This window comes from Lepidothrix coronata, unplaced genomic scaffold (assembly GCF_001604755.1).
Source record: "Lepidothrix coronata isolate B3197 unplaced genomic scaffold, Lepidothrix_coronata-1.0 Scaffold180, whole genome shotgun sequence".
Classification (NCBI taxonomy): domain Eukaryota; kingdom Metazoa; phylum Chordata; class Aves; order Passeriformes; family Pipridae; genus Lepidothrix; species Lepidothrix coronata.
The window spans coordinates 2,318,990-2,340,003 of record NW_016690360.1 but is presented as its reverse complement, the minus strand read 5'-3'; the positions used below and the strand labels follow the sequence as shown (position 1 = coordinate 2,340,003).

The 21,014-nt window shown below is 40.5% G+C and overlaps 1 protein-coding gene across 1 annotated transcript in view; it reads left to right on the top strand.

The window, feature by feature from the left end:
* Nucleotides 1-17,294, top strand: part of RLF (rearranged L-myc fusion) — a 51,502-nt gene extending 34,208 nt beyond the window's left edge. Inside the window, exons 6-8 of the mRNA XM_017830520.1 lie at nt 4,467-4,603; nt 9,876-10,017; nt 11,994-17,294. Coding sequence (XP_017686009.1) covers nt 4,467-4,603; nt 9,876-10,017; nt 11,994-16,727 — 5,013 coding nt within the window. The 3' untranslated portion in view covers nt 16,728-17,294. The remainder of the gene's footprint in view (nt 1-4,466; nt 4,604-9,875; nt 10,018-11,993) is intronic.
* The last annotated feature ends 3,720 nt before the right edge of the window (nt 17,295-21,014 follow it).

Sequence of the window (21,014 nt, the reverse complement as noted above, 5' to 3'; positions counted from 1 at the left end):
AGGTCTAATGACAAGTGGGGAAAAAGAATGGGAAAAGGTGAAAGATGAAGAGTTCAAAGAATGGCAGCTGTTAGTGAATGAGAGGTGGCAATGACCAAAAACCCACCAGGGGAAAGAGGGAACAAACTGTAATGAATGAAGCAAGGGTTAAATGAAATTTGAAGTTCAGAGTAGAGGTAGAGGAGCAGGGCTTGGCTAAGAAAGTAAATGTTGCAGAAGGGTTGAATAGGAGTGAAGATAACTGGGGGAGGATTGGAGAGAAAGAATTTATATTGGAAGATTAGACAATGTATGATCATCCCTTTACAGGAGTTGGAGGTGATTGGGGTGGTTAAGTCAGGTGTGGAAGTTAAATTACTGAGTTCCTATAAGTTAAGGCTGGTAAACTACTTATAGCTATGTCTGTAAGCAATAACATATATATACACATACATGTGTGTGTATATGTATCTGTATGTGCATACATCTGTAGAGATATGTACACACATGTGCATGCGTGACTATGTATGTATGGTTATAACTCTGTGTATGTGTGTGTATACACTGTGTATAAAGTTGTCCCTTGCATTTCTGGTACCTCCTGGCACCTTGAATTGATCCTGAGGCACATGCGTAACAAGGAATAAACCTATAGAATTGTTTGTTCATTAGAGTCTTGTGCTGCTCTGTGAGAATGTAGAAAGTAACAGAATTCAAGGTTGATGTCAGGCTGACCAGCTCCAATGTTTGGCTTGAATTTGCCAGTTTTATTGGATCAATTAAAATCCTTATTAAAGCAGTTCTCTTACACAGTAATTAATTAAGTAGCTAATAACACTTATTACTATTGCAAAAGCATGAAGCCCCAAATGTTCCATAGTCGAAGATGGTTTTCTCTGCAAGGCAAGTGCCAGCCACACGTAACAATAAAACAAGGTTTTCAAATGCCACAACCAGTTAAATTAAAGCCAAATTGAGTGTCATCTCTGCTGAATGTTAACATCTTTGGTAGGTGACATGATCTTCATATAGCCATCTCCTGTTGTCAAAGTAGGGTTGTTTAGTTTGGACTTCCTTTGGGAAAGACTGTTCCAAAGTCTTGAGAGTAAAGCACTTCAGGGAATCTGAATTTAAGCAAATGCCCTTTATCCCATTCATAAAAAATTCAATTGTGAAATAAACAGTCATCTTTTGGAGGCCCTTTACAAATAAGGAGTATTAACATGATTCCTACTACAAAATGGTAGGCGGTTTAGGTTAGTGTAGGAAATTTTTATGATGACATAAAAAAACCGCTAAAGTTGTAGCATTACAACTTTTTCTTCAAACTAAAATGACACGGAGGACAAAGACTTACATGGTTGTATGTTCTGTGGAATAACTTTGAGGAGAAAACTGGCATCCTTTTTAACAGAACACAAGGAGGATGACAGCATGTTTCAGCAATTCTAATTTAAGATAACTTGCAGTCTCGTAAGTTTCATTCATAAGTTGTTGGGTTTGTAACAGAATAAGGGTGGTCAGCATTGCAGGTTTAGTAAAGGTGCTTTAATACGTGTCTGGTTTGTCACTTAATTGACTGACGATATTGTTGGATGATTTCAAGCTGTGCATTTGGACTTTTTGTCTTGAATATTAAAAAAACACCCAAAATACAAGAAAAAAGCACACAAGCAAAAAGCAAAAGCCCCAAGGTCTGAAATGAGATGAATCATCATTGACCAAGTTTGAAATAAACAGGACTTGAAACAAATTGCCTTGTTGCTTACTCAGTAGTTAATGTCCTGAATGTGAGTTTGTCCAAAAGGAACACTAGTTGCTCTGTGAGAAGGAGAGCAGCTCTGATGTACTGTGTGGCTGCAGGCTGCTCCGAGCACCAGGCCGCATGTGTGCTGGAGCTGGTGTTGGTCCTGCTGATCCAGTGCACAGCAGAAGTTCCAGGTCTTCCTACAATGTAAGTCTGAGTGAGGAGTAACTGATGGCTATTTAAAAATGTGGGGTTTATAATTCTGTAGCGTTAGAAATAAGTAGGGTTTAAGTTTGTAGGTTTTAAAACAGAGGTGGTGTTCAGTGATTGTCCTTTTAATGGAATTGGTGATGAGTATGATCTCTGTCAAGTGATGTCTGGCCAAGTAACTCCCAAGTAGCCTGCCATGTTGTCTTCAGATCTGTGAAGGAAACATGTACTGTATTTACAGGCACTGACAATTTTTATTTTTCTAAAACTGAAGATTTGGAAGATCAGACTTATATCAAACCACTTGCAGGCAGCTTCTGCATTATTTAAGAATATTTACTGTAGTATCGAGGAGATGGCAGTGTATAATTGTGAAAATTGTCAAAGACAAAACTTTGTGTCACTTAGCTTTGCTTTCTGAATTTGCTTTATAAAATATGCCGATGGAAATTGTAATCTATAAAGAATAGAAATAACTGAGTGGATTGAGATGGTAGAATATTATGAGAAGGCTGGAGTTGCCCAGCTGTCAGACATGTATTCACCTAGACTTCCCACCCAAACTGCAAGGCCGGTGTACCTGTAGGTACCAAAGGTTGATGACAGCACAAGAAAGGTACTACTGGCAAGGAATGTTGCCAGTACCAATAAGATAGCATACAGCAGTGTCCTGTTAGCCACAACAACCCTGTTCTCTCCTGGGCGGTGATGAACACTTTCACCGTTCTGTCATGTGGCCATTGGTATGGGCTTGCTTTTCTGCCCTCCCCAGCCTGGTAGAGGTGGCAGTTGATTTGCAGATACTGCTGGGCTTATTATCTCTTGACATGCAAGGAACAATGATATCTGTCCCCTTAGACAGCAAAGCATTGTCCCTTAAATCAGTCCTCGAGGTTTTTCTATTGCCAGCGGTGAGTAGTGGCAACCCCCTCCCCCCAAAAAATAATCTGCTGTATTTTACTTTGTCAAATGCAAAAGTGACACATCTGCAAGCCCTTGCAGCTTGTGAATTGCTCTAGAAATGTCTGCTGCAAAAGGTCAGTCTTGGATCTCAAGTTAAATAGCAAAAGTCAGTGAACCCTATAAGATGTTGACACTGCTCAATGAATTCCAGTGTCAGACCTGAACAGGAAACTGGGGTAATATCCCTTCTTCTGCTTTTCCTGCTGAATGAGATATCTGTGAGAATTAGTTTATTTTAACTTCCTGTTGTTCATTCTATGTCATTATTTTTCATGATGAACAAGACATTTGAAATGTTTATAATATGAACAACTGTTAAAAGTAGGTATTGCTAGAGTACAGACTGTTCTGTGGAATAGATCCAGTGGAAAAATATATTAAAAATAGTGTTGTCTTAGTAGTAAAAGCTCTTCATAATTACTGTTTGTGGCTTATGACCAAGCTAACTTCCTGGTTTGATTCACAAATATGTATTGCCTTAAGTAGGCTTTCCAAAATTTCCATGAGATTTGTGTTTCCTTGTCATGGTTTAACCCCAACCAGCTCCTAAGCTGCTCGCAGCCACTTGCTCACTCCCCCACCAGCAGTATCAGGGAGAGAATCAGAAGAGTAAAAGTGCAAAAACTTGTAGGTTGAGATAAAGACAGTTTAATAGGTAAAGCAAAAGCAAAGCAAAACTAGGAATTAATTTGCTGCTTCCTGTGGGCAGGCAGGGGTTCAGCACCTCTAGGAGAGCAGGGGCCCATCAGACATAACAGAGACTTGGGATGACAAACACTGTCACTCTAAATGTTCCACCCTTCCTCTTTCCCCCCCCCCCCCCACTTTATGTAATGAGCATGATGTCATATGGTCTGGAATATCCTTTTGGTCAGTTGGGGTCACCTGTGCTGGCTGTGTCCCCTCGCAACCTCCCATTCACTTCCAGTTTCCTTGCCAGTACAAAAAGCAGAAAAAGCCTCAGCTCTGTGTAAGCACTGCTCAGCAATAACAAAAACATCTCTATATTATCAACCCTGTGTCCGGCACAAATCCCAAATGCAACCCCATACCAGCCACTGGGAAGAAAATTAACTCTAACGCTGCCTAACCCAGCACACTCCTCTAAACAGTTCTGGTTTTAACATTATGCTTTGGAGTGTGGTTGTTCAGAATCAGTACCTACAGACAAAGAGAAAAAGACTGGCTTTTTCATAACTCTTGACCTTTTTGGACCTGGATTCTAATTTTCAAAAGTAACAGTAGAATGCCTTCAAGTGCTGCAGAGGGAGGGTATGAGAAGTCTTAGGCCTATGATTGCCGCATGCAAGTATTTTGCTAAGTTGCACAAAATGGAAAGTTTGTCCCAAAGAAAACTAATACTGAGAAGAGATCAGAAAAGATGTGTAAACTTCTCATGCCATGCTGTAGCTGGAAAGTGTGGCACGAGCTCTGGGTATTAAAAAGAGGTGTGTAATATTTTGTTTATGTGTTTGTGAGACCATTTCCTTTGATACAGTAAACACACATTTCTTTTGTAAACGTGCTGAGAATAAAGTACTTTTTCTTTTAATTTTTTTTCTTTAAGATTGCAAAGGTGGATTGCAAAGAGGTACTGGACATCATTTGTAATCTGGAATCTGAGGGACAAGAAAACACTGCATTTATTCTTTGTACAACGTATCTTACTCATCAGCTTCAAACAGCAAATGTGTATTGCTCTTGGTAAGTATAAGTATTGCTGCTACTGCTAACTGTTCCTCACTGACTTCAATGCAAGAGAATACTTAGAGGAAGTGAATATATCCTGAAGTTGAGCAGTGTATCAGACTGAAGTGCTTTCTAGATAACTTGTGACAAAATAAATAGTTGCTACAGTAATAGAACAGTTAGAGAAAAGTAATGTTTGAACCATTTGAAAGTGAAATGGCACTCACACTGTTGGTATGAACGGTACCACTTTGGCAGGGTAGTAGATCTGTCAGTGGTGCTGGGTCAGTGCTCTCTGAGTTGATATTCTATAACTGACAATTGTAGTACTAGATCTTGGCCGAATTGTGACTATAAAACTTCTCTGCCCTCTTAACTGGCTGGAGATTAGAGAACCTTCTGCGCTTCTGTTTCAGCAGTGGTAAAATCATAGAGCCAAAGCAGAGGAGGTGGTTTCTGCCCTTTGCAAAATGGATTTGTAGTTATATAGTTATGGCTTTCAAGGCATGGCTAAATGTGTAGTTTTCTCCCATTTAAAATCCTGACCTGGATAAAGCTTTACGTAGGCAGACATACTGAGAATATCTTGGGGAATTTGGATTCAGGTAGCTGTGGCATTGTTCATCAACTCACTCCACATTTTAAAGCCATTAAGAAAAGTTTTTACAGCACTGCAGTGTCTGCAGGATGATTGACAGTTCAGCCTGGTCCAGTCATCTGTACAAAAAGACCAGAAGTATTTACATAAATATTGCTTCTGCTTCAGGCCAGAAATGTCTTTTTGAGCAAAAGCATACCTTGTAGAGAGAAATGAACTTGTGGAAGACACAAGAGAGGAGAGTTCACCACACTTGAAGTTCTAGAGAATGTTTTTCTCTAGAATTCTCTATCGAATTTTGTCATTAAAGATAAGATTAGAAGAGTCATGTTCAAAGAGATACAAGGCTAGAGTCCACCTTAAGTTCTCTTCTTAAAAAAAGAAGCAAACAACTAACATTGTTCTAGGGTGAGTTATATTACTTGCTGTTGTCCAAGAAGACTTATTCAGTTCTAAAAGCTATATCCTTAGGATGCAAGCAAAGAGGGTCAGAATTCCTGTTGTTGGACTGTTGGGACTGGAGAACAGGCTTGAGGATGTAGCATTTATTGTTACAGAATAAAATCTCTCTTTTGTGAGGACAAATGTGGGTAGTTTTCTTTGCTTGCAGTATGAAGTCTGAACTAAAAGTAGTTAGAATTTCAATGAAATTTTCAGATCCCATAACTCTAATTCAAAGCTGTAGATTTCTCATCTTGTCAGTCTGACCCTGGGTGGGTCCTGCCTCAGGTTAACGCTACACAAAATACGGTGCAGCTGTAACTGCGTAGGTACTTTAAAGTTGGCTAGCCTAGGTGACAGGCACTGAAGTCTTGAAGATACAAATGTTAGCACAGTCCAGTAACATAAGTTTGTCCCTGTTTACAGAAGGTTTGTGTCACTCATGCTGAGGTCTCATTATTATGTCTATACTGTTGTTAGTTGTTCTTGAGAAAAAAGGTGCTGGCTCAAACTGTGCTGCTCTGTCCATGCATACTGCAGGTGCCCCCTCTGCTGCTGTCCCAACAGACTTCTCAAGTTCCAGCTGCCTTCCCCAGGGCAGAGATGGGAGAATGAAGTATTCTGTCTAACAGAAACACTGACATTGTATAGATGTATAAATTCAAGTTCTAGTACTGTACTTAGCAGTCCTTGTACAACAGCATTGGACACAAATGATGCTGTTTGGACCCACTGGAGAGAAAAGCTTCCAGGATGCTGGAGCACAGATGGAAGAAGTCACCTTCTGATGGACTCCTGTCTTGTGAAACTGGTGTAATAATTCTTGACCACTAGATTGCTTCTCACTTTGAGGCTTTATTTAAAAAATACTGTTGCTTGAAAGTCAGGATGCCTTGCTGGTCTGATGGTGCACCATGGTTCGATGAAGTGGCCTTTTCACTGACCTCCACCTATGTTCCTGGGGACAGCTGTGGATTGAGCACTTATTTAGCCACAAGGTAGATGAATTCAAGTGGCTAATAAGACATAAAACTTTTAATTTAGAGGATTGCTTTTGTCAAATCAGCCAGTTTAACTGATGAGGCATGATATTCCACGTTACAGATTTAGTGAGCATTAAGGCTCACAAAAATGAGGAGCTGTGCTCCATGCAAACTCTGGAATTCACTGAAATCATTGCAGGGCTGATTTGGATCAGTACCCTGGAGAAAAGATAAGGTAATGTTGCTTTCACTGCATTGGTAAATTAAACTCCATCAAAAGCATGACATGCCAGAGCAGGCTGGAAAGACAGGAAATGTGAAGGCAGACTCAGTGGATATTTGGTATCATCCTGCAGCTAAAACTAATGTGGAGGAACGACATGCTAGCGGGTGCTTGCGAGCCATTATATAGGCTTAAATACATAACTGTACACTTAATGAGTTAAATGTAATGCATAAACATATACAGTGCATAAAGGACGAGTTAAATTGAACACATTCTCCTTTCTGTGACCAACTGCTGTTTTTAAGGAGCAGCAATTGCTTATTTCACTTCAAAGAAGGTCTTATCTGGTTCAAACAGGATTGTAGTTGAATGGTTATTGTACTCCTCTTGATCTGCTGATGATTTAGACTCTACTTAAAATTTTTCTCCCATACTCATACTTGAGCCAATCCTGACAGTTTGCTGCTGCTAAAAAGCAAAAGGTCCATTCTTGACAACTCACAAGGCTGCCTTATCTGTTGTCCTGACTCTGGCCCTTCTGACTTGCGGTAAGCACATTATCTTACCCAGCCAAAACTGCATACCTTTCTGCAGATTAATGCTGATTACCTAGTGGTCAGACAAGTTCCACGGGACAAGTGCAACACTGGGGCTTCTGGAAGGTGTTAAACCTCTTCAACTGTAATATCACTCTGTCTAGGAAGGGAAAATCTGCCTCCTTTCTTCAAATCTGCCTCTGTCTTCAGTGCCTCACCATCTCTCTGATGGTGCAGTGCTAACTCCCCATCTCAGCACAAACCTCTGACTATGATTCTTGCATAGTTGGAGAGGTTAAGCTGTTTGAATAGCTTAGCTTAGCTCAGATCATCCTGGAGCCTCAAGCCTGTACCTCCAGGAGATCAGCAAACCATCTTGGTATGTGAGTTAGCTCTCGGTGTCAAGCTTTATTTCACAGCTGAAGATGAAAGCAAACTTAGGTTTGTATATGTTATTCCTCACCAAAATTGGAAAATTTTGCACTGGTTCTTGCTGAGATTCATAAAACAATATGTAAGGCTGCTCTTAAGACTAGAGGTACCTGCTGTGTTTGAAACTTTGTCGCAGAAGTAATGCTGCTCTAGGCAGTGGTTCTGAGTGAGCTGATTGCCACAGTGTCCAGGCAGCCAGGCAGTTCATCAACCCATAAAATAATCTACCTTTACCATTAACACAAGTTGCCTTAGGTGTGAACTGTAGCTAAGCACAGCTTCAAAAACCTCTCTCTGGTGTGATATGTTGGTAAGTTTATTTTTTTTTACTTCTAAGTACTGCTAGATACCTGTCTGTCTGGAGATCTTTCTGTTCTCTGCACTGCCCAAATACTTGGAGTTGTCTGGTTTTATCTTTCCATATATGTGAAGATTATCTGAGGAACACTTCTTCATCACCATCCTTGATCCTTTCCAGCAAGATGCTTTAGCTTTGCAGAAAGAAAGGGTGGTATGAGAAAAAGAACAGAGCAAACACTGAAAACTTATTCTCAAGGCATTTTTGCAGAGCACTAAGAGGTTACTCAGAGTGAAGCCCTTTTCTTGCTATTCTCCCAGCTCCCAAGGACATCAGTGTAATAAATAGACATATAAAACAAGTGATGTCTTGATAAACTATATTTCAAGTTCATTTTTTTCTGTTGTAATGCTGAGTTAAAATTTTTTGTAATACTTTTATATATATATTCTGTGCTTTTCTTGCATGAGCTTCGCTTCATACAGTTCCTCCATATTAGTCATCCTGACGTTTAATTAAATTTTACATTTTGTCAGCTTTTGGGGGCTAAAGGGTAGTAGAAGACATTACTGATATTCTGAGTGTCTACCTTTTTTTTTTTTCTCTCTAGTTCTATTTTAGGATTTAAAATTATAACATCCTGGGTTGTAATGCTTGTATGGTAATTCCTCGTAGGCCTGTCTGGCTTCTCAGCTGTCTCTTTCTGGTTATGAAAGGGTGTTAATTGCATTTCAAGGCCTTTAAATAATGCAGACAAAAAACTCCAAACAAAATCCACAAAAACTGTTACCAGTAAACATTGTCCATTTTTGTGCAGCAAAATGATATCCCAGATCTGATCCAGGATAGACCCCATTCCCTTTCTTTAGGCTTAGTGTTGAAGAGTAGGATTGCAGTAATACAGAGGAAGAACCTCACCAGTGTTTGGTTTAAAGTTTTCCTGGATATGTGTTCTTGATAGTTGGTTCTTGAGGCTGTGACTGACCTTGCACCTGGAAGCCTGTGTGTGTAGTTGATGCACACAGTGGGTAAGTTAGCAAAGGTCAAGTTTGCTCTATCAAAGGAAGAAAAGTTTTTTTCAAATGATATAAGAGAGAGAGGTCTTATGGCTCTACTACTCTACTGCTTTTGGGCACTCCATGTGGTGGCTGAGCAACAGCAATAGGTTACATCCTTCATTGGCTGTGCTACTTTGGTTATAATAAATTGCTTAACAGAACAGCTTTGTGCTCTCATGGTATGAATAGCAAAGTACAGAACTGCTCACAGACAGCAGACGCCTTCAGCTTACAGATCCCTTATGTGATGCTTTGCAAAGGGTGTTCTGTGGGAGGGCCCTTTTAGTGGCAGCCACATCACCTGGATGCAGGTGTCAGCAGCTAAGCTCCTTGTCTAGTGGAAGAGAAGTGGCTATGTTCCATTATGATTCATATTACCCTTTTTAAATTTCTGTGTGAAAAGTAAAAGTTCCACAAGTGTGGGACTGTTTTTCTTGTCTAGAAACAAGGTCCGTGCAGCAATAGATGCCTGCATTAAACGAGATGAATCCCAATGTCTTTCCCCAGTATTAGAAGATATGTTGGGTTTTGATCCTGTGCTTGTTTAGGAATAGTCCTCTTCAGTGCTGCTTGGAGATCAGGACCTGATTGAAATGTGTACTGTCCTTGAATAACACTTAAATTTTTCCTGGAGTCAGCTCTGAAACGAAGTGTGTGACTGCACAAATTGTGTGCATCTGCAATGTTCTTACTTTCTGCTTTCAACTCTTTGCAGGGAACTGACACTTTTCTGGAGCAAGCTGCAGAGAAGAATAGATCCTTCTTTAGATTCCTTTTTGGAGAGATGTCGTCAGTTTGGCATCATCGCCAAAACACTACAGCATCTATTTTTCTTGATAAGAGTCATACAATCTGAAGTAAGTAAGCTACAGTCCTGAGTCTTTGGACACAGCCAGAGCTGTTTACATGAATTTATTATTTTCTTAATAATTCCACTGAACTGATTAGAAATATAACTTATCATTCTTTCTGATTAAGTGCCTAATAATGTACTAATAAAAATCTATGGAAAACACCTGCCATTGTACTTTTGTGTCAGCCTGATCCTGTGAAGTGATCTTCAATCAATGTGGAGGGTTAGTTTTGTTGCTTTGAAAGTACATATGATAGGATTTTGCAAACAAAGCATAGCTGTGTTTTGATCTGCTGCCTGTTCAGAAGCCAGGCACACAAGAATTTTCTGCAACATCTCTAAGAGATGGAGACTTGACTGGAATGTCTCATATTTTTCTATTCTAAGAAAATATATCTTCCTCAAAATATGTGATACAATCACATCTGGACTTTTACTTTCTATTCTGATGCCTCTCTCTAGAATGTCACAGAAAGGTGCAAAAGATGCTTGACAGCAATTTTTATAAACTTGTCATCCCCGTTTAAGTACTAACAGAAAGACTAATTGATCTCAGGAGGCCAACCCGGCATGCTCTTTGCATTCTGACATGGCCATGGGTTAATTCAGGTTTAAGATGGATTAAACATACAAGATTCCTTTTTTCAATTCCATTTCTCTCCAGTTTCAGATTTGTTTGTCTGTGAGTCTCTTTCACTGTCTGGAGTCAATACTGTGACCCAAATGAGTTACAGAGTGTGAGCTGACAAGAGCAGAGCAAGTGCCAGAGCTCTGGTTTAGAGTCAGAGTAGAATCAGAAGGATTGCATAATTGTCCTTTTGACAGGTCATGGAGTCCAGAACTCTATTTGGCAGAGATGCATTCCACCAGGGATTGCACAGAGATGTATTTGGTCCTGATTTCTTTAAAGTTGGCCCATTTCTACTTTTAAGACATGCATGAGTGTGCAGTTTCTATATAAATCATAATATATTGGTAACTATATACCAGGTTTTTCTGTGTTTCCTGCTAACCCTTTTAAATTTCTTCTGAATTAAAGAAGCACAGCATGATGTATGGTGGGCAGTGAATGCTGAGTATAAGAGCTTGCTAATCCTGTTAACCTGTTCTTAGTTCTTTTGGATGATTACAGTCTGGGCTGGTGCAGGTGTGGTTGTGGTAGCCACATGTCAACTCTCCTAAGTTGTTCATAAGTATCTTCACTGTTACTTATCTTTACTAAAAATAGCTAAATAGTTACTGCATGCATTCAGATTCTTTATGCTGAAAAATATGCCTTTGGAACAAGGTAACTTTCAATTTTGTCCAGGTAGAATTTGGAATATATAATTTCTTAAATCAGCATGTGATTAATGTAAGTATCCTCCCAATACTATTGAGCAACACCTCAGAGTTGCACAGACTGCTCAGAAACTGTTTGGAAGTGAAACACCACTTACCTTCCTCATGAATCATTTCTGCTACTGTACTGCTTGGAAGGTTATTTTATTTCAGGGAGTGAATTTATGTAAATTTCCTTATTACACAGTACCCTATGTTCTGAATTAATATCCAGTGTGGATGGTGCAGGAGGGATGTACATAGAAGATTTACACCATTCTCTTTCAGTTATCTGAGTTATGGTTGAGAATCACTCAGTTAAGAGAGAGAGAGGAGTTAGAAAGGTATTTTGCAACATCTGGTGCCTAAACTAGTTTGTGTGACTCCTCCAGACTGCATTAAGTGTGCAGTGGTTCCCATTGCTTGAAAAGCAAAAGAGGTTCCTCACATAAGATAAACTGCGGCTCTCTAGAGGGTGCTCAGTGACTCCAGACACTTGATGGTCAGAAGCCCAAATGCATTCAGAATGAGCTGTAGTCTGTTGGATGCACGCTTTTTTTTTCTAGAAAGAATGTACTTATTAAAGAAAAGTAACATTTGTTTTGTGACCATTTGTTGTTTGTGTTTTTCTGTTGTTGGTTTGTTTTTTTTTTTTAACAGGCAGAAGAAGCGGGACTTGCTGTGTCTGTTTTGTTATGTGTGAGAGCCCTTCAGATCAGATCCAGTGGAAGCGATGAAATGAAGACATCAGTGTGTAAAACAATTGCATGCCTTTTACCAGAAGACCTTGAAGTTAGAAGAGCCTGTCAGCTTACGGAATTTTTACTTGAGCCAACGTTGAGTGGATTTAATGCATTGGAAGAGCTCTATATGCAACCAGACCAAAAATTTGATGAAGAGAATGCAGTGGTTCCAAATTCACTCCGCTGTGAGTTGCTGTTAGCTTTGAAAGCATATTGGCCATTTGATCCTGAATTTTGGGACTGGAAGACTTTAAAGCGGCATTGCCTTAAACTGTTAGGCAAGGTAGCTTCTGATTCCGAAGATGATGCCGGTTGTCATATGTCACTCAATGAAACTGACATGTTAGAAACTTTCTTTAGTGACTATGATGAGACAAAAGAACACAAATATTATGATGGGAAAGATACAATGAACCACCCTAAGGAAAAAGCAAGAATAAAAAAACCAATTGGTTCTTCAGAAAGATACCAGAGATGGCTTCAATACAAGTTTTTTTGTGTGCTCTGCAAAAGGGAGTGTATAGAGGCCAGAATACTGCATCATTCGAAGATGCATATGGAAGATGGTGTTTATACATGTCCCGTATGCACAAAAAGGTTCAAGAGAAAGGAATTTTTTGTACCACATGTAATGGAACATGTTAAAATGCCACCTAGTAGAACACACAGACCTAAAAAGAAAATAATTCTGAAAAAAGAGAGATCACCACAAAATACAACAGCTTCTAGCAGCCCACCCCCGGCATTTCAGGAAAGGTCACACCAGTCACAGTTCCCTGAAAGCTTTGACAATGACACACATGAATATGTCACATTCAGCCAACTGGAAAATTGCCAGCTGCAAGACAGAGACATCTACCCATGTCCTGGGACAGATTGTTCTAGAGTGTTCAAACAGTTTAAGTACTTAAGTGTACATCTGAAAGCTGAACATCAAAACAATGATGAGAATGCAAAACACTACTTGGATATGAAAAACAGGAGGGAGAAGTGTGCTTTCTGCCGCCGGCACTTCATGACGTCCTTCCACTTGCGGGAGCACGAGCGCGTGCACTGTGGGCCTCAGCCATACATGTGTGTGTCCATGGACTGCTACGCCAGGTTTGGGTCAGTTAATGAGCTTCTCAATCACAAACAAACACACGACGATCTTCGCTATAAATGTGAGCTAAATGGCTGTAATATTGTTTTCAGTGACTTAGGGCAGCTTTACCATCACGAGGCACAGCACTTCAGAGATGCATCATACACTTGCAACTTCTTTGGTTGCAAAAAGTTTTATTATTCAAAAACTGAATTTCAGAATCACCTCGCAGCGCATAATATCCAAGTGTCAAATGGGGAAGGGAAACAAATGCTGAACCTTGAGAGGTCGATTTCAAAAGACAAATGCAGTTATCTCCCAGAGTCTCAACTGCTTGAACAATCTGAAAATTCCAGTCTCAATGATAACTTGGATCCCTCAGGCTCGCAGGAAATTCCAGAAGTGAAGGAAGAATCTCTCTCCGACAGTGAAGATCTAAACAGCGAAAGTAACTTCAGCCTGCATTGTGGGGAGCACAGAGCAGATGCAGCAGTAAGCAAAGGTCAGGTGTCTCCTCTGCTGCTTGAAACAGTGGCTCACAGCCAGTCAGTTCCAGGTTTAGTTGTGTCCCAGGAAGGAGTCTTCCATCCAGCAAATGTGAAACAACAGTGTTCCAATGTGGCGGTTTGCTTTGATGAAAAAACCCTTTCCTGTGGTTTTGAAGGCTGCTGTTCCATCCACAAAAATTCCAGGAGTATGCAGAAACACCTTCGAAGGGCCCATCCATACAACTTCAAAGGTAAAAGAAATATGGAGATGAAAACTAAATACTTTCTCAATCTGTTGAGTGATGCTCAGGACAGTAAATCCCCTACAGACATGAATACAGAGTTAGGTCATAATTCCGATACAAATGCTGACTCTCCAGAAAGTGTGTGTTGTGCTGTAGATGGTAAAGGAAGCAATGGTCTGAGGGAGGAAACTTGTCCTTCTTCCCCAGAAACGTCTTTTTATGACAGTTCTAAAGAATCAAATATTGAAGATAACATGTTGGAACTAATGTTAGGTTTGAAACATCTAAGCTTAAAAAATGCTAACATTCAGAATTCTTCAAGATACAAACCTTTTGGAGGCTATTCATCTCGGGATGCCAAGTGCCCTGAGTTAGTTGATGAAACTACCTCAAAATTTCAGCTTCAAGAGCAACAAGATAATTTACCCAGCCAGTACCTTACTCAGCTGGCAGCTAAACCATTTTTCTGTGAATGTCATGGATGTACATGTGAGTTTGTGACCAGAGAAGCTCTCTTAATGCATTATGTTAGAAAGCATAACTATTCAAAGGAAATGGTTCTTCAGCTAAATATGTTCCAGCATCGATATTCACCATTTAAGTGTCATATTTGCCAAAGGTCATTTACAAGAAAAACACACCTTCGAATTCACTATAGAAACAAACATCAAATTGGCTGCGAGAGGGTGGCTCACAAGGTATGTCCTAATGAAAAACTTGATCATGTAGGTTTATGTGCAGAGGACATGCATAAAAATGGCACTGCTCCAGCACCTGCCTGTGCAAACAGCGTTGGATTCACTGATCATTCAGACCACTCTGAACAACTGTGTCACCCGAAGAAGGATGACTGCTGTTCTGAGACAGACTTGGAGTCCAGTGAAGAGACAGACAATAATGTAACAAGAAAAGCATCCAACATAGCTTCTCTGGACACTCATAGGGAAGAACTGGAAGCAAGACAGGGAAGAGGAAGCAAAAGAACAGTTGCTAAAGGAAACTTATGTTACATATTGCATAAGTACCACAAACCATTTCATTGTATACATAAAAGCTGCAACTCGGCATTTACAAACCAGAAGGGTTTGATACGCCATTACAGAACCGTTCACCAGTACAATAAGGAACAGCTCTGCTTAGACAAAGACAAAGCGAGAACTAAAAGGGAACTTGTCAAATGTAAAAAAATATTTGCATGCAAACACAAAGAGTGTGGTAAGCGTTTTCTGTGTTCTAAAGCTCTTGCTAAGCATTGTAGTGACTTCCACAATGAAATCTTAGAGGATCAAAAACTGCTTTCTGAAGCTGAGTCTGCCAGATTTGCTTGTAACCAAGCCCACTGCCCTGCTGTATTTTATACGTTTAATAAGCTTAAACAGCATCTAATAGAAGAACATGCCAATGAAGAAAAATTAAACAAAGATTTTGAAATCCATTGTGACCTTAATGGCTGCAATCGAATTTTCACAAATTACAGTAACTATTCTCAACACGTGTATTTCAGACACAGTGAATATTATGATAGTCTCTTTGGAAATCGGAAAGAGGAGGACGATAATGAAGATAAAGATAAAAATGAGCAAAATTATTTGAAAGACAGCTTTGACACAAGCAAGCAGAATGGAAAGCAACTAAAAGAAAAAGCTAAAAGAATTAGCAGAAGTAGAGAAAAACATTTGCTGAGTTTCAAAACGAAAGAGGAAGCCCTACAAATGTGCAAAGAGAAGTCTAACCAGACCCAGTATCCCTGCATGGTCCAGGGGTGTCTGTCTGTTGTCAAGCTGGAAAGCAGCATAGTGAGGCACTATAAGCGCACACACCAGATGACCAACGTGTACATAGAGCAGCGCCTTCAGAAACTTGTTCTTTGTGTGAAATGTGGCATCATGATTGAAAAGCAGTCTTGCTCTGACACAGCTTCAGACTTGGATAGAAAAGGTGTAGAAGTTAACGAGGATAAATCAGCTAATCCTGAGCCTGTGCAGGAAAGTGACAAAGCTCTTGTTCCAGACCCTGCCAGTGATCCTCCAAAAGTGAGCAATGAAGACCAAAAACAAAGTCCACCTAGTAGTGCGAGTTTTGATGCCAGTGCCTTTGTGCATTCAGGCACTTCAAAATATAACCACAGTTCAAACAATACCTGTTTTGAAGAGCCTAATGTCAGGGAGACAGCTGTGTCTAAAACTGAAGATTTTTCTGAAAACAGTGAAAGAGAGAATAGCTCTTGTTTCTCCAGTTTACAATTAGAGTTGCCAAAAGAGAAAGACCCAGAAGGATGTCAGCATAGTGCAATTAATCTGAATGGGAAAAGAAATGTACTTTGTGCTACAAAAGACAAATTTCAGAAGCCTCCAGTGTCCAAACCATTTGATTTAAAGACATATAAACCAATGGGATTTGAGTCTTCATTTTTAAAATTTATTCAGGAAAGTGAGGGAAAAGATGATGACGATGATGATGATTGTGATGAGGTAGTAGAATGGGAGTCTTCTGAGCAGTTGCCAGTAGATGAAACCTTGAAAAAAGAGGGAGACAGTCAGGGGGATACACCAGTAAACAACTTTGTAAATGATGAAAATGTAATCATAACCCCGAATAATCCTGGGGAATTAACAGAGATCCAGCCCTTGCTGTCAGAGTCCTCATCTGCCCCTTCTTTAGAAAATCTGAGGGCAATCCTGGACAAGGCCCTAACAGACTGTGGAGACCTTGCCTTAAAACAGCTGCATTACTTACGACCAGTAGTTGTTCTTGAAAGATCCAAGTTTTCCACACCTCTCATAGACTTATTTCCAACAAAAAAGGCAGATGAGCTGTGTGTAGGAAGTACGTAAGTAGCTTTACTTAGAGCATATTGCCTCCACTACTGCTTTATGGGGAGAACTTCAAATTAGAACAGTAATTGTTACAGTACACACTTTTAGGTTAGTTTAGACTGTTTAATTCCATGAATGTATAATATCTGTCAAAAGTATTGGCCAAGTTAATTTAGCTCCCCCAATTTTTTCAATGAACAATGCTGATTTTGGTGCTATTTAATACATCAGAATACTGGGGGCTTCCTCTTGAAGAGTAAATGTGCATGATTGTATATGGAACAAGTACTGGGGTACCAGGGTTTGGGGGGTGATGGAGTTATTACTTGACTTGAATGTGCACCCTAGGGTGCTTTGTGTAACATATTGTACACTACAGCATCTTATATTTTTTGAGTTATGAGTTTCAATAAATTACAGTTTTTCACCCATTTGTTTACTGTACAGTAAATCTTTAATGTGCTTTACTTGTAATTGAGTTTGGGACCATTCTGAGTGCATTGGAAAATGTTGCTTAAGTTTTATGCATTTGTAGATAATTTATCAGACTGATGAAATAGATACGGAAAAGTAAAGTATTACATTTTATTTTACAACATTCTCTGTGCTTTTTTCACATTTGAAAGATTTATAATTAGTACAGGCAGAAAGCACTTGCCAATTAGGGACAAGAAAATCCGTGTTCCTTTAAAGGCAGAAGGTGCTTCTGAGACTGTATGGCACCACCTGAGTGTGTGACGAGTGTTGCCAGACTTCCAAGGAAGTTGTGTCATATGAAAGTATCAGTGCACATTTTGGGTTCCCCGGTTAGCTTTTTTGACAGTGAATAAAACCTAGTTTGTCAGTTCTTTTTATAATTGGAAAGATTCTGGGACCACAGAAGTTGTCCAAAAATAAGGAACACAAAAGTTTCTGCCTGGCATGGTGGAAGCTTTTCTGCTTCATTTTAATTCTGTGACTGAGTTTGCATTTCCGGTGTGCTCTTCATATAAGCTCTGCTGCAAACTTACCACCAAAGAACTGTACAAAATCATACAAAATTACACTTATACAATCCTACTGTGCTTAAACTGTGTATTAAACTTCTTCAGCGTTCCAGCTTTTCTATTAAAAATTTAGTCCTGCCACTTGATACATGAAGAATTTTGCATACTACACATGAATTCTGTGACATTTCCATAATCCCATGGAACCAGTTGTGTGTGAAACTTTCATTTCCTCAGAGATAATTCTGCTCTTGCCAAATGAGTTACCGCACGCGTGTAAATCACCACCACTGCACACAGGGCAGGCTGGTACCTGTTGCACATCTGGTGTTACAGAGCCCATGAAGTAGGTTGCTGCTGTTCAATTACTGCTATTTCCATAGGCTGGGATATACCACAGGAGTAGACGGAGACAAACATCATTTCTGTCTGCTAGATGTGGAGACAAGTCATGTGACACTCCTCAGTCCAAGAGTTGCATTTAGAAAGTGGTGAGTGGGTTTTCCTCAGGGGCTGCACAAAAGCATCTTGGAGGCATTTTCCTGTGGTGATGTGGCACCCCATGCACTGCCAGGACTTTTAATGAGTGGGCTCAAGGTGTTCATATTTTTGTTGAAAGATACCAGTGCAGCACTGGTCAGTCAGATCCTTCCTTGTTACAGAAATTATATCTTGCCCAGTTCAGAGACTGAGAGTGTATTTCAGTTTTTGAACTCCACTTGTTTATCATCTAGGTAATAGGTGTCACAGCATCAAAACTGTACAGCTTGAATCCACATCTTTATCCCAATTTCTTCTTGGACTTGTCTGATCTAATTGCCTGTCATGGGTGGGCACCAGGAAAGGAGACCACAAAAGGGTAATGGTCTGAAGAGTTTTTAACTGTCTGTTTCTGTTTTCATGCCACGAGGTAGGCCATCATTTTCCTTTCCAAGGGCTACCAGAACTTGTCTTACAGTGAAGATGTAACATTTCCAGCTTCTTGCTTTCAAACATACCAGAGAAATGTTTTGTTCCACAGTAAAGGAACACCTTCACATTGACTTCCTAAAAAAAAGAATTACTGTGAACAGCAGATAACTCAGGAAACACAGATGCAAGTTCATAATCAGGGAATGTTGCTTCCATTTTTAAAATTACTGCCTTTTAGTGTGTGGATTTTTTTGGACCACAACATGTTTATTGGTTGTACATGCCGAAATTCCCCAAGGCTATGGGGCTACCCTGCCATGTTCTCATGGTTAGTAAAAAACTGTAAATACCTTTACAAAGAGAGACCTTCCAGGCTGACTTCTGTCCTGGTAGGGCTCAGCAGAGCCAACGGGTTAGTTCCATGGGTTTTCTTGCCTGTTGTTTTCTGTTTGCCTTTGCTCGTGCAAGATCTTTAAATTTTATGATGCTGGTAAGGCCTTGTGACGTTATTTCGCAAATTCTGCATCTTGACTACCTTGAATTCTTCAAGAGAAATTCAATTTCCAGTTAAGTCCTCCAATGTCTTGTCAAGAATCTGAGCAGGGTTATGACAGAGAGCAGGGGAGTCTGTAATTAAACCACCTTGTCTTTGTCTGGCCCTGTGAGGTGCTAAACCTGGTCTCCCCCCTAAAGTTTACAACTGCTGCCTTTGAGCCCTTCTGCTCTCCTGACTTCCCACAACAGTATTCCCTGAGTTTGGAGGGGGTGAGGTGGGACAGGAGAGCTGTTTGCTCTTCTTGAAATTATCTTAAGATTTACAAGTGTAGAGAAGGAAGGTAGGTAAGGGATTATTTGGGATGCAGTGCAGTGCCAGGGAGGGTTCTGACATGGCCATCTTGGATGAATTTCTAGAGCTTCCTCTATGAAAGGAGAAAAGTGGCAGCCAGTAGCAGGCCTGACTAGGAGTAGCCCTGCCTCATCTGCCCTGGCAGTATTTCTTCTGCAGGGACATACTAACTTGAGAAAAACGCTAGGCTTCAGTATGTTTTACAGGTCATTCTGCTAAATAGTAACAAAGGTAACTGGTAGAAAATGAGAAAATTAAGTTGGCATTATTTTATTAAAAGTTAATGAAAAAAATACACAAACAGGTTCTGTTATACTTTGAACTGGTAGACACTAGATGAATGACTGATACTAAAATGCCATATCAAGAACTGGCTAAACAGGAGCATTCATTAACGCCCCTTGTAATGTGTCTCTCTGTGTTACACAGTCGCTGTGCTCTGCGTGGCACGTGTCCTCAGTGGTGCTGGGTGAACTCTGGATTTCAGCAGCACTGTGCTGTCTTCATAGAGCATTACAGAGACCAAATATGAAGCAGGTGTTTTGGCTCTAAATAAACCCTTGATTCCTTGTAGGTCTGTAGCTTTTTATTTCCCAAAACATTTTTGGTTTATTCTGACTCAGGAAAAGAGGTGTGCTTACCTTCAGAATGAACTGAGTTAGGCAAAAGCCATGACAAGAAATGCTTAAAGTGTTGTAAAACACTGAGGAGTCACCCTTCCCTCATATCACAGATGTTCCAGTCCCTTTGTTACCTTCATAGCCCTTCACTCTAGTAGCTTCATGTCTCTCTTGTACTGGGAAGCCCAGTTCATGGTCCTTCACATGAGTCAGTCACTACTATGTGCCAAGTTAACTGCTACCTCAGCTCATCCCCAGGGATGGTCCGTAGCAGCTGCTTGCCTCTGTGGCAGATCCCTGGTGGCATGACCAGGAGCAGCAAATCCCTTGAATTCTTCCCTGTTTCTTAAAAAGGAAGGAACCCACATTATGGGAATTTCTCTGCAGCAGTAGCTCTCTGCAATGGGAGAGCAAGCAGCCAAACAAATGACTTTATGGAAGATGTGGTATGCCAGCCTGCTTTATTTTAGGAAGGACTTAACAGAGCTTACTATAGTAGGATTAGAGTCGATGATACTGCATTGCACAGAGATAAAAAACAGCTGTTGAGAGACAGCCAAGGGGCTGCCTGCAATAGGCCCAGGAGAGAAAATCAGTGAGTACTAGAGCAGTCAGTGTTAATTTTTGTGCTTCTCTTAGTGTTGCTGTAAAAGGATTTGGACAAGTACTAGCAAGCTTTTATATGCATTATTGTGCGTAGTCTGGGTAATTTGAGAAAAATAATTTAAACATCTGGTGCATTGACACTCAGATTTTCGCCAGGCTGACCTCCATGTGCCTTGACCCAGCCCTGTGGGCTCCTGACTGGAGTGGACAAGCCAAGCCGAGCCGTGCCGAGTTCAGCCCAGCCCGGCCCGAGCGGAGCCGAGCCAGCCCAGCCCTGCCCAGCCCAGTCTGAGCCCAGCCCAGCCCAGCCCAGCCCAGCCCAGCCCAGCCCAGC